Source organism: Gigantopelta aegis, chromosome 3 (assembly GCF_016097555.1).
Source record: "Gigantopelta aegis isolate Gae_Host chromosome 3, Gae_host_genome, whole genome shotgun sequence".
NCBI lineage: Eukaryota > Metazoa > Mollusca > Gastropoda > Neomphalida > Peltospiridae > Gigantopelta > Gigantopelta aegis.
In genome coordinates this window covers 41,723,844-41,737,771 of record NC_054701.1, presented here as the reverse complement: position 1 = coordinate 41,737,771, position 13,928 = coordinate 41,723,844, and the positions used below count along the sequence as shown (strand labels likewise).

Sequence of the window (13,928 nt, the reverse complement as noted above, 5' to 3'; positions counted from 1 at the left end):
CAAACCCACCACTACCACTTTCCATCCAGAGTGAGGGAGAGAGAAGAAGAGAGAGAGAGAGAGAGAGAGAGAGAGAGAGAGAGAGAGAGAGAGAGAGAGAGAGAGGGGGGGGGTTAGATAGATAGATAGATAGATAGAGAGATATATATATACAGACAGACAGATAGACAGACAGACAGTCAGACACATACTATGCGGAATATACCCTCTTGTCCCCTGCGATATCCCCAGATATTGAGAGAGAGGAAACCAGCTGTCACCACTTCATGGGCTACTCTTTTCGATTAGCAGCAAGGGATCTTTTATATGCACCATCCCACATACAGGATAGCACATACCACGGCCTTTGATGTACCAGTCGTGGTGCACTGGCTGGAGCGAGAAATAGCGCAATGGGATCACTGACGGGGATCGATCCCAAACCGACAGCGCATCAAGCGAGCGCTGTACCACTGGGCTACACCTCTCTCCTTTGTTGTTTGAGGTCATGAACTGCGATCAGCTGAGTGACATAATGTGACTGTGTAGATCGTCATGCAAAATGTGTGCACAACGTCCCTTCTATTTATATTTTCATAATATGACGTCATATCGGTAAACAACGTCATCTTCATACTTCAACGGTTTTAGGTCTGTATATTTCAAGGTTTCGTTTAGTTATGTTCGAAGTAATTCTATCTGATTTTTGTTCATTGATATGCAGTGTAAGAAATATAATATTATACTCGTTCCCGAAAGAGACCATGCTTTTGCTCGTGATGTACGATTAAAAACCACACTCGTAATACTAATACTATAAATAAGTCTCTTACGGGAACTAGTTTACTATTCTATATATTCCACTGAATGAATATTACACGCAGTGTCAGGCAAGGCTTCCGGTGTGCACTCACGATTGAACAGTGAACACCGACGTCAAAGACACTGATTGGCAAAGAAGGACAATCGCTGTAGTAGAAGAACAAAACGAAAAATTAAACAGCCAACAGCCGATATGGAGGGTTTAGTTGAGGGAAATTCGAAACGACCGACTCGTTATTCGATTGTTATTGAGCGAGACGTACGAGGATTCTATTGACGATCTGATCAGCACTTATTCAAACGTAAGATCAATGGGACTGCAGAACATCTGCGTTTATCGAGACAGTGGTTGATCACGACTCATCTTGGTTCAGCGAAACACACAAATGCGACCACCCCGAATTCAGGTTCATCGAGATACCGAAAAAAAGGAAGAAACTACACTGCATTTAGGTTTATCAAGACAGGATTCAACGTGGAAATAATTATCTAGTCCAGCGATATACGGTTCACTGCTTCAATGGTAAGTACTATAGCTAAGTACTAAAATAATACGTATTGTGCATGATGTTATTCAAGTTTGTATACAAATATATAATATAGCTTTCTTTACATTAAAGACTAATCCTTGTATAGGGTTTATGATTAGCCAAGGGTAAATTTCCTTGCCTGTATAGTTTTTCTTCAGTTCTGAGTTTTGATTGACGTGAAAAATGTATTGATATCAAATATCTCGAAATTAGTGTAAATGTTTTACTCATGTTAATCATGCAGCTTGAGGGAGTGGGGTGGCGGCATTCGCTACCTCGTCCTAGACTATGATTTCAATTTCATGTTAAGTGTTTTGAAAATAACAAAAATGTTCCAGACACGGCGGAGCAGGGGGAGGAGGCACGGGGGATCTAAACACCCCACCCCACCCCCACCCCCGCCAATAATTCTGAATCAAAAATATTATTGGTAGTACATCTTAAGGTAGAATGCAGGAAATTGCATTTCAGGACATCTAGTTTTCACAGTTTTACGGGGGAACATACCCCCGAAGCCCCCTAAAAACTTTGCTTTGCGCCCTCGATCTCAGTCAGCCCCCCTCCCCTCCCCACAACCCCAATGTCTACTTGCTTCCGCCGTGCCTGTGTTCTATTTGTAAGTGTAAGTTGTAAAACCGCTGGTCAAGATATAAATAACTTTGTGTGGCCCAAAGGACTGAGTGAGTTTGACCAGAGTGGCCGGTGAACACCTCCCCGCTTGGTTGGACTTTTGTTTTAATCTCAGCTTGTTAGGTTTTTCTTTTTGACCCATAATTGTGGTCCGAAACCACTGAACTTTTTTTATTGATTAGTTAACTTGGGTTTTAGCCAACTTGCGTGCTTATTGCCTCACGCCTTTTTATACCTGTGAGTTCGTTTTCTGCTTCCCTCGTACTTTTCATTAATTACTTTATACTTATTTTAGTGTTTTTAATCCAATTGAGGTTCAAGCACGCTGTCCTGGGCACGCACTTCAGCTATATGAGAGAGTGTTAATGGTTAGTTGTTAGTGGTTAGTGAGAGGAAAGTCGGTGTAGTGGTCTTACACCTACCCAATGAACCCTTAAAACATGCCGTGGTATGTGCTATCCTGACTGTGGAATGGTGCATGCATATAAAAGATCCCTTGCTACTAATAGAAAAATGTAGCGGGTTTCTTCTCTAAGACTATATGTTAAAATAACCAAGTGTTTGACATCTATCAACCAGTGATCCAAGTGTTTGACACCTATCAGCCAATCATTAATCAATGTGCTCTAGTGGTGTTGTTAAAAACAAAGCAAACTTTAAAACTCGCTCTGGGTGGGAGCCGGTACCGGGCTGTGAACCCAGTACATACGAAACGTCGAGTTCTATAAACAAAACAAAAAATAATTATTATTAAGTGGATGGTTTTAATGTAATGTAATGTGTTTAACATGCTCATATACCACTACGGTTTCGAGCATGTCCACCCCGGGTTCGACCTCTGGAGGCCAGAGGCCCAATCCGGGGCAGGATGGTTTTAAGACAAATTCTTCTGTTTTAATTATAAATAAAACAGAAATGCTTATCCATAATGAAGAACGTAGTCAGTTCCGTAGAAGATAAAATGTATACATTGATAGATTTGTTCTACTAAACTAAGTAGTATATAATAGTTGAATGTAATAAGTCAACTGTTTAACAATATGCTGACGTTTTGTTAACGTATTCCAGTGGTAAAGCGCTCGCCTGATCCGCCGGCGGCTAGGATCGATCCCCGTCGGTGGGCCCATTGGGCTATTTCTCCACGACTGGTATATCAAAGGCCGTGGCATGTGCTATCATGTCTGTGGGATGGTGCATATAAATGATTCCTTGCTACTAATGTTTAATAATATGCTGATGTTCTGTTAACGCCTGGTATATCAAAGGCTGTGGCATGTGCTGTCATGTCTGTGGGATGGTGCATATAAATGATTCCTTGCTACTAATGTTTAATAATATGCTGATGTTCTGTTAACGCCTGGTATATCAAAGGCTGTGGCATGTGCTGTCATGTCTGTGGGATGGTGCATATAAATGATTTTTTGCTACAACTGTTTAACAATATGCTGACGTTCTGTTAACGCAGGACGGGACGTAGTCCAATGGTAAAGCGCTCGCCTGATCCGCCGGCGGCTAGGATCGATCCCCGTCGGTGGGCCCTTTGGGCTATTTCTCCACGACTGGTATATCAAAGGCCGTGGCAAGTGCTATCATGTCTGTGGGATGGTGCATATAAATGATTCCTTGCTACTAATGTTTAATAATATGCTGATGTTCTGTTAACGCCTGGTATATCAAAGGCTGTGGCATGTGCTGTCATGTCTGTGGGATGGTGCATATAAATGATTCCTTGCTACTAATGTTTAATAATATGCTGATGTTCTGTTAACGCCTGGTATTTCAAAGGCTGTGGCATGTGCTGTCATGTATGTGGGATGGTGCATGTCACGGGGATCCTATAATACCCGTAACTGAATGAAACACGATTGTCCAAATATCTCTCCTAACTGTATATCTATTAGATCTCTCTGTAACAGGCAGTTATACCCGCTGGCTCGTCTAGGTATGATCAGAGATAAGATCTTATATAAAGTATATGTAATATAGCACGTTTAGTTCACTAGAAAACACAACAAAAACACAATACACTTTGGAATCTGTATTAACCTACACTGACAAATGTACTGCCGCAGTAGTTAATTAACAACAACAAATAATAACAACCCAGAACTGATCACTTAATTAGTTAATCTATAGGTGTCTAGTTTACACAATATGCTAATCACTTCACCGTGACACAACACCCACGCGTGTGCTAATTGAGAAACGCTTCCAGGAGAACTTAATTAATAAAGGAATTACAACTCTATTCCTAACTGGTTAATTTTTAATTAACCCTTACTACTCGTTCAGTAACCTTGTAACACAGAATTAATACTGGTACCTATCACAATAAAGACAATAACCTTCAGTTTACCTAGGTCCTCTAGGATGACTGGCTAAGCTTTATACTATATATATAATATATATATATATATATATATATATATATATATATATATATATATATATCAGAACGGTGAGCCTACAGTATACTGCGTCAGATGACCGGCAGCACCGTCTAAATAATATTGGTATAATACAGTATTAAAATATTTAAAGTCACATCAATCACATCAAGGTTATACACAGAGCAGAAATAAAATTATTTACCAGTCCGGACGGACAGCGATCCCCTGGAGCCTTCCTTTTGTTTCTACCCGATATCTCTAAAACCCTAGCTATTTATTAAAAAACACGAATATCGCCTGGGGGTACAAGGCGGTACTGAATCTTATCATGTGAATTTCCACAGCGACCAAGCGGTATTTTTTTTCTCTCAGATGGTCAGACTCAATGACGCCTAGTCACCAAAATTACGGTTGTAAAAACCGCACTCGCGGATGTATTACGTAACTACTGGCCACATGGCCTTCGCACCTGCGCTGGGTGTGTATTAGAAAAGCTCGACGACCGTCGCGCAAAGGTATCACGTAACAAGTTGCCCATCTGGGCTTAAGTGCATATTGGAACTGCACACGGCCCTCTAAAACAATTAATATCGCCACAGGCGAAAACAAATTAAGAGCATGTTCCGTCACAGTGCATATAAATGATTCCTTGCTACTAATGTTTAATAATATGCTGATGTTCTGTTAACGCCTGGTATATCAAATGCCGTGGCATGTGCTGTCATGTGTGTGGGATGGTGCAAATAAATGATTCCTTGCTACTAATGGAAAAATGTAGCGGGTTACCTCTCTAAGATTATACGTCAAAATTGCCAAATGTTTGACATCCAGTAGCCGATGATTAATAAATGAATATATTCTAGTGATGTCGTTAAGCAAAATAAACTTTAACTTTCCCTTAACGCATTTCATTCCTTGATCATAATAATACATGAGTGGCCGTTAGATACCATTTTTCTCACACACCCGTTGGTGTGAACACCATGTATTATTTTTGGTTACACATGGTTGTTAACACATGTACGTGTGTTAATAATTTCAATACATCCGACTGGCTGCTCCTAGGTGATGCCCAGGTGACAAGTGTCATGCATCCAATGAAAAACTAAACGATGGAAATCAATTAGACTGTGACGTATAGTTAACCTGACAATCATGTGTTTGTGACGCGTAAGTTAGTTACAAGTGCAACGGCTGTAAATAACTTTTAGTCGAAAAAGATGTTAAAATGTGCTTAAAACCTGGGGGTTTTAGGATGTGTAAGAAATAGAATAATACATTCGTGTCCGTTAGATACCATTTATCTCACAACTCGTTGTTTAAAAACGTGATAAACTCGCATTCGCTCGTTAGATACATTTTAAAACAACTCGTTGTGAGATAAAATGTATCTAACGAGCGAAACCGTTTGGTTGTTTAAAATTGACAGACTCTTATAAAGAGTGCACTCTAGCCTATTACCGCATATAATTGAATACGGTTAGAGATTGTTTGTTTGTTGGTGGGATTTGGGTGGGGGGTGGGGGTTGGTGGGGTTGGGCGGGGATGAGTGTATAAGTAGATACAATATAATAGAAAATATCTCGCAGAACCCATTTTGTATAGTTAATTTTAGTTTAATTAATTAATATGTCTAGTTCAAAATTATAAGCTATGAGAACTTGGGCTACATAATATAAAATCTTTTTTTTATTTATATCACTAATATTTATACATACATGTATAACCTCGTGATAATAACAATTGTAATAAGCATGCGTGTTACTTCTGCAGATGTTCTCAATGATTAATCTTTTGGGGTTTTTTTTATCATATAGTCAATCATTAAGGAAACCATTTAATTATTCATTAATATTGTCCTAAAACGATTAATTATGTTCCAAACTAGCAATAAATATTGACTACCCACAAAAAAAAGAAACAAAAATACGGTTAAAGAACACTCAAGTTATTTTTCTAAAGCGTCTACTCTTCAATATTTAGATTAGGGGTGAAAAGGACCACACAAAAAACAAATAAAAAATGACGAGGCCTTCATAAATATTTTAGCGCTGTTATCATCTGCCGCTCTATTTACAATGCAAGGAATATTTTATTTCCGATTCACCAGCTTTTCAATGGTGGCGTCATCTCAGTGGCGTCATCTCGGTGTCGTCTTAGAACTTTAGGCGAAACATTTTTTATGCGCATTACATTCTCTTCAGTATGCATATTCGTTTTTATTTGAAGATACATCAGGACTCAGCCTGCAAATCCAATATAACGGAACACAAATAGAAAAGAATAACTACAAAAAACCCTCCTCATCCATAGTATCAAGGTCGTAATTGTGTTACTGACATTCATTCTCACATTTCTCACATCCAGTCCAACATCATATCATGTTATTTTGTACAGACATGGTGACGCTAATAGTGACGGAAGTGTGGTTTATAATAGCAAATGTTGTCTTATTTATTTCTCTCAGTATACAAATGTATTCATTGTGACACTGAATATTTTAAGGAAAACAAAATAGCCTACTATTCCATTTCTGTATGTTTCCGTGGTTACATGTACTTGTGGCAAATATAAAAAGACAAACTATTAAATGACTGTATTTTAGTTAGGTTTTTTATTAATTGTTACTCTCTCTCTCTCTCTCTCTCTCTCTCTCTCTCTCTCTCTCTCTCTCTCTCTCTCTCTCTCTCTCTCTCTCTCTCTCTCTCTCTGTTTTTCAATTTTAATCCAAAACTTAGAAGTTTTTGTCTTTTCTTATTTATGCGCATTACTCTGTTTACAAATGTTAAATTCATATATATGTCAAAATCGATCGCCAATCTTTGTATAATTGGGAGTACCGAGTGCTTTTTCCAGTTTTAGTAGCTTGGTTTTTGTTTGTTTTTCCCTCTATTCTCCAAGAATTTCAATATTGTATTGTCAAACGCAAAGAGGAGGGTCGATCATAAAAGTTTTGTTTAAGGATACCACTAGAGCACATTGATTTATTAATCATCGACTATTGGATGTTAAACATTTGATAATTTTCCATTAGTAGCAAGGAATCGTTTATATGCACCATATCACAGACAGGATATCACATACCACAGACTTTGGTATACCAGTCATGGTGCACTGGCTAGAGCGACAAAAAGCCCAATGGGCAAGCACTGTACCACTGAGCTACGTCCCGTCCTTAGGGACCGGCCTCGGTGGCGTCGTGGTTAGGCCATCGGTCTACAGGCTGGTAGGTAATGGGTTCGGATCCCAGTCGAGGCATGGGATTTTTAATCCAGATACCGACTCCAAACCCTGAGTGAGTGCTCCGCAAGGCTCAATGGGTAGGTGTAAACCACTTGCACCGACCAGTGATCCATAACTGGTTCAACGAAGGCCATGGTTTGTGCTATCCTGCCTGTGGGAAGCGCAAATAAAATATCCCTTGCTGCTAATCGGAAAGAGTAGCCCATGTAGTGGCGACAGCGGGTTTCCTCTCAAAATCTGTGTGGTCCTTAACCATATGTCTGACGCCATATAACCGTACATAAAATGTGTTGAGTGCCTTGTTAAATAAAACATTTCTTTCTTTCTTTCCCGTCCTTAGGGTTGATCATATTGGTCTCTTTGAAGGCGTTTATGTATAATGTCAGACACGTCAATAAAAGAAAAAAGAAAAACACAAAAGAAGAAAAATTTACTTAATATTTAATATTTGTTTTTCTTTCATCACCTTTTTTACTTTGGGTTTTATTTCTTGCTATATATAATCATAAGATATCGGAATAAAACAGTGTCGTTGTTAACATATGTAGTTGTTTTATATACTAAACCTGTTATTTTTAATTGAAATATAATATAGAATGTTGCACCACTAGAGCAATAAAAAATGACCCCAACGACAAAATGCCAAAAACCTATTTAAAGTTTTCTCTTTATTTTTTTTGTTTTTTTTTAAAATCGTGATTGATTTTTAAACGAGGCTTGGTGTGAGTCTTTAACAATTTATTATTTCAAATTCACACCATCGGGCGCATAAATCTATCTGTATTGTAAGATCACAGTCATTTTTATTCAATATTTAAAAAATTTGATATGCATGTAACTCTAATTATTACAGTTCTAACGTAACTTAATAGGGTGTACATTTATTTACGTACCGCCCATATTATATAAACTCCTGGCTACGCATGTGTAGCTGTCCTGGACAGTTTGCTCTGAATGTGCACGTACAGCCCTGTGTCTTGACCTGACCTGTGTAAGTTATACCATTAAGTTACAATCTTTAAACTGTATGTATACTCACATTCTCAAGTGTCTGTTGGATGTGGGTTTTTTTTCGATAAATGCGACACCAGAGTAAGGTGGACATTAAGTAACAAGCAACCTTGTTGACAGAAACAGTTTAGAGTTACCTCGGGGAATGCTGTCATTTGTTAATTATATGTGCTCTGTAGGAAGTAGGGCCATGAAACGTATTAAATAAAGGGTAACCCCCTGTCTGCTGTGTTTGTTGAGGATTTTGTTCTATGATGGTTTGTTGTCGTTTTTTTCTTTTTGTTTCTTTGTTTGTTTGGTGGGTTGGGTTTGTTGGGTTTTTTTCGGGAGAGGAGTGGGATTTGAAGGGGTTGTTTATGTTTGGAGGTGTGGGGGGGGGGGTTGGTTTTTGGTTGGTTTCTATATTCTTTATTTTTTAGGGGTGTGTGTTTTATGTTTTGTGTGTGTATATATATATATTTCATTTGCTTTTTATTTTTATTTTTATTTTTGTTTGTTGTGTTTTTTTCTGAAAACTACGATCTTTGAACATAATCAGTTCTCATTTTCAGCCTTTCGATATATATCTGGTCCTGACGAGCCTTCATAAACAACCACTGAAGTAAACAATATGCCAAACCCATTCGAACGCAATCAATTCCATCGATCTAAAAACTCTTAACTCGTTCGTAACCATGCTCCATTTTACGAGCTTTACACACAACGGAATTGGCGATCGTGATGTAAATGGAATAAGGTCCGACTCCCCCTTGATATGTTTTTATGGCGACATGCTGTTTTTGTGTTACCAATCAAACAACAATAACTGCAAAGTGGTGTATTGTAATGCATACGCGTACTTAACAAAAGTAATATTGATTGCGTTTTGTGTTGGGTTTTGACATGGACTGTTTATTACAATACATCTCGGGTTCTTTTGAATTGTTTGTGCATGTACACTAAAACAAAAACTGCAAAAAAGAAAGAAAGAAATGTTTTATTTAACGACGCACTCAACACATTTTATTTACGGTTATATGGCGTCAGACATATGGTTAAGGACCACACAGATTTTGAGAGGAAACCCGCTGTCGCCACTACATGGGCTACTTTTCCGATTAGCAGCAAGGGATCTTTTATTTGCACTTCCCACAGGCAGGATAGCACAAACCATGGCCTTTGTTGAACCAGTTATGGATCACTGGTCGTTGCAAGTGGTTTACACCTACCCACTGAGCCTTGCGGAGCACTCACTCAGGGTTTGGAGTCGGTATCTGGATTAAAAATCCCATGCCTCGACTGGGATCCGAACCCAGTACCTACCAGCCTGTAGACCGATGGCCTAACCACGACGCCACCGAGGCCGGTTCAAACAAAAACTGCAAAGAAATATATATTAAAGATGCAGACCTTAGTTTCGGCCTGTGAAAATGGACACTAAGTTTTTAAATTTTTAAAACCTGCAACACGTTTGGATAAGGTTATAACAGAGAGAAGCTAAAGTCATTGATGTTTTAACGGAGAAATACCGTCAAAAAATTTACTAGAGCTCGTCTCGATAACCATTACTTCTCAAACGAACGTGCGTTTTTAGAATTATGAAAAATGCATTTTGGGGTATTACAAAAACCTGGATGACTAGAACCACTCCAGGTGTACGAATATTAATGCTCTAAATAAAAAAATGTAAGTACTTCTAATTTAAATGATCAAAAACGACTTTAATAGTGAGACATACGTCTTAGTTTTTAAAAACCAAACTCGTGTAACGAGAACGCTTGACCGTCCTTTAAAACCCATATACGAAATTTGAAGAAAAAAAGGTTAAATATAATGCAAGATAATACAACTTCTTTCCTTTGACGGCCATTTTCATAAAATTTAATGATGATGCAGTATTCCAATTAATAAATGCGTTAACTCTTAAAACCAGATACTAACATCATTACTTGTCTTCTAGATGATGTAGGATGAAAAACCCCAGCTAGAATGTTTACGTTCTTGCGGTCATATTAGTGGCCATCTTGTACTTAAAAACCCAGTAATAGACTTCAATTGTTTTGTCATTAGTGATATAATATTAATAAAATTGTCAGTGCTAGATGGGTGGGGTTTTTTTTTTTATCCCAGTGCCCCCTTTCCTTTTTCTCCTTTGAATTCCATCTCATTTCTTCCCGATCTGGCAACTCCTCCTATCTTTCAACTTCTTTCGCTGTCCACCTCCACATCCCAGTCCTTGTCTCTCCAACCGCGACACGTGCTTGTCTCTTGTGGCTATCTGTGCCAAACACCTGTTCCCCATCAGCTTTTAGCTGTGGGCTTAGTCTGACCACTTGGGGAGTGTTTAGTAGTTACTTCTGGCATTGTTAAGAGGCACTTGTAACCACCTACTATGCACCCCTACTACCGGCGGTCGTTAGTTAGTGCTTTATGTTTGGTGCCTATCTTGGACGACATTATGAATATTTTGGGCGAGACGTCGCTTAGTGGTAAAACGCTCGCTTGATGCGCGGTCGGTCTAGGATCGATCCCCGTCGGTGGGCCCATTAGGCTATTCCTCGCTCTAGGCAGTGCACCACGACTGGTACATCAAAGGCCGTGGTATATGCTATCCTGTCTGCTGGATGGTGCATATTAAAGATCCCTTGATATTAATGGTAAAATTTAGCGGCTTTCGTCTCTAAGACTATATGTCAAAATTACCAAATGTTTTACATCCAATAGCCGATGATTAATAACCAATGTGCTCTAGTGGTGTCGTTAAACAAAACAAACTTTTGTATGAATATTTTTAAATTCTCAAGGGTTCCGTATTTCAGGAAATTTCAAAGAGGCAAAACCTACATTTACAACAATTGTATGCATCAAACTGCAAGGGTTTTTGCTTTGTTTACGTTTCATATAGTACCGTTAGGAATAAAATTACGAAACATATAATTGTATTTACTGTATATTCACCTGTTTGTAACCTCCGTGAGGTTTACGTTTACCGCTAATAAAACATCAAACGATGAAACATCGTATTGTACATGCATTTTCCATTATTTGTAACGCCAGCGCCTACTGTTTATCCACGGCTAATACAATTACAACAGTTTGAAAAGCAGCTGGATTTGACCCACGGTTACCGTTGTCTTCCTAATTGGAAAATGATGTTTTTGACAAGTGGTTATGATCAAGAGTCCCGGGATCTCTATTTAATCTCACCCGGCGAGGTTGATTGATGAGTTTGTCAAATAGTTCTGCTTTTCCTATTGAATCCTGATCACCAGACTCAAAGACGTGTTTAATTTAATATCATGCTTGTCACGCTATTATAATTACATGCAAATATATGTGCACAGTGCATACGTAGTCTACTACCGTAATCAGTGTCCTGTGCACCGGTTATGTAGCGCTGGAGAACAGGCCAGGGCTGCGTTCAGCCAGACCGAGCAGAAAAACGTCCGCTAGTCTGGTTTATGCGCTTCGTGGTAAGCCAAATGGCCATGTTGGGATCCAATCAAATAGTTCTCGAACATTAGCTGGCTGGATTTGCGGCAGGTGTTTGCTGTACAGAAATTCACAGGGCAAGTTCAGTTAATCGCTTGTCGCTAAACTGGTTTATGCGCTTCACGTTAAACCAAATGGCCACGTCGGGACCCAATCAAATAGATCGCGAACGTTAGCAAAACGTTCGCTGGTTGAACTTGGGGAAGGTGTTTTATATATTTTATCCAATTAATGTTGTTCCAGAAACGATCACTGGCGTGGAGTAAGGCTGGGGTAGTGGGGTACTTATTATTATTATTATTATTATTATTATTATTATTATTATTTACGTCCGATAAATCTGCCGCAACGTTTCACCTGTTCGTATATGAGTTAATTAAATTTGTTTTATTGCCGATGAGTATGTAACAAGATAGCATACTCACATGTGAACAGCCTTTTTAATTATAAATACAATACAGTACAGTGCAGTACAGTACAGTACAGTACAGTACAGTACAGTACAGTACAGTACAATACAATACTGTACAGTACAGTACAATACAATACTGTAAATACAATACTGTAAATACAGTTATACACAATACACCAGTGGCGTGTTCAGGAGGCAGAGCGCTCGCGAACAATTTCACTGGTATCATATCACATTTATGTAATGCTATGCGCAAAGGGGCGGGACGTAGCCAGTGGTAAAGCGCTCGCTCGATGCGCGGTCAGTCTGGGATCGATCCCCGTCGGTGGGCCCATTAGGCTATTTCTCGTTCCAGCCAGTGCACCACGACTGGTATATCAAAGGCCGTGGTATCCCTGTCTGTGGGATGGTGCATATAAAAGATCCCTTGCTGCTAATCGAAAAGAGTAGCCCATGAAGTGGCGACAGCGGGTTTCCTCTCTCAATATCTGTGTGATCCGTAACCATATGTCTGACGACATATAACCGTAAATAAAATGTGTTGAGTGCGTCGTTAAATAAAACATTTCTTTCTTTCTTTTGCTATGCGCAAAAACCAGTCTAGCGAGTGACCGCGATTGATCATCCTCCTGAATACGCCTCGTGTTGAACAAAAGCTATGCGACGTTGGGCTCTCTTAGTAGCTACCTACCTCGGTTATGTCGTGGTTAAGCCGTCGGTAGGTACTGGGTTCCCAGCCCGGTACCGTCTCCCACTAGGGCCTCCACGAGTACTCGGGCGCGGGCCGAGTCCAGCAAGACTCGAGTCCATTCACAGGACTCGAGTACCCGTGCAAGGTGTAATTTAATGATCAACTATAATACAATGGACAATGTAGAATAATAATTTCAGCAGTAGACAATCAACGATATAAGTTACACAATAATTATATGATCATGCGCTAGTTTCTCTTTTTTAACCTGACCGTCCGTCCGTCGTAACACTGAACATATCAACCGGTTTCTAAATGCAATACAATGACATGATTTGGCATCCATGTTCAGTGCTGGAATTAAAATGCATAATTCTATTTTACTTTATTCCTTAGTCTCATTAGCATCTAGTGTAAGTGACGGGTACTCGGGTCCAGGTCGAGTTTGACCCTTGAATAGGGCCTACTCAAGTCCAATACTTTGGACTCGTGGAGGCCCTGTCTCCCACCCACGGCGAGTTTTAACGACTCGATTGGTAGGTGTAAGACCACTACACCGATCTCTCTACCTACTAATAACTAACCACTAACCCACTGTCCTGGACAGAGAGCCCAGATAGCTAAGGTGTGTGCCCAGGACAGCGTGTATGTACCTTAATTGGATATAAGTACAGAAACAAGTTGAAGTGTCTGAATGAATGTTAGTAGCTGGACGCGTGACCGTCTAGTGACAAGTTTAGTAGATATTG

At 39.4% G+C, this 13,928-nt stretch overlaps 1 protein-coding gene across 1 annotated transcript in view; it reads left to right on the top strand.

Moving 5' to 3' along the window:
- The first annotated feature begins 618 nt into the window (after positions 1-618).
- Positions 619-13,928, top strand: part of LOC121368062 (guanylate cyclase soluble subunit beta-2-like) — a 71,702-nt gene continuing 58,392 nt past the window's right edge. Inside the window, exon 1 of the mRNA XM_041492586.1 lies at positions 619-1,324. Within this exon, the coding sequence (XP_041348520.1) occupies positions 1,322-1,324 (3 nt within the window). The 5' untranslated portion in view covers positions 619-1,321. The remainder of the gene's footprint in view (positions 1,325-13,928) is intronic.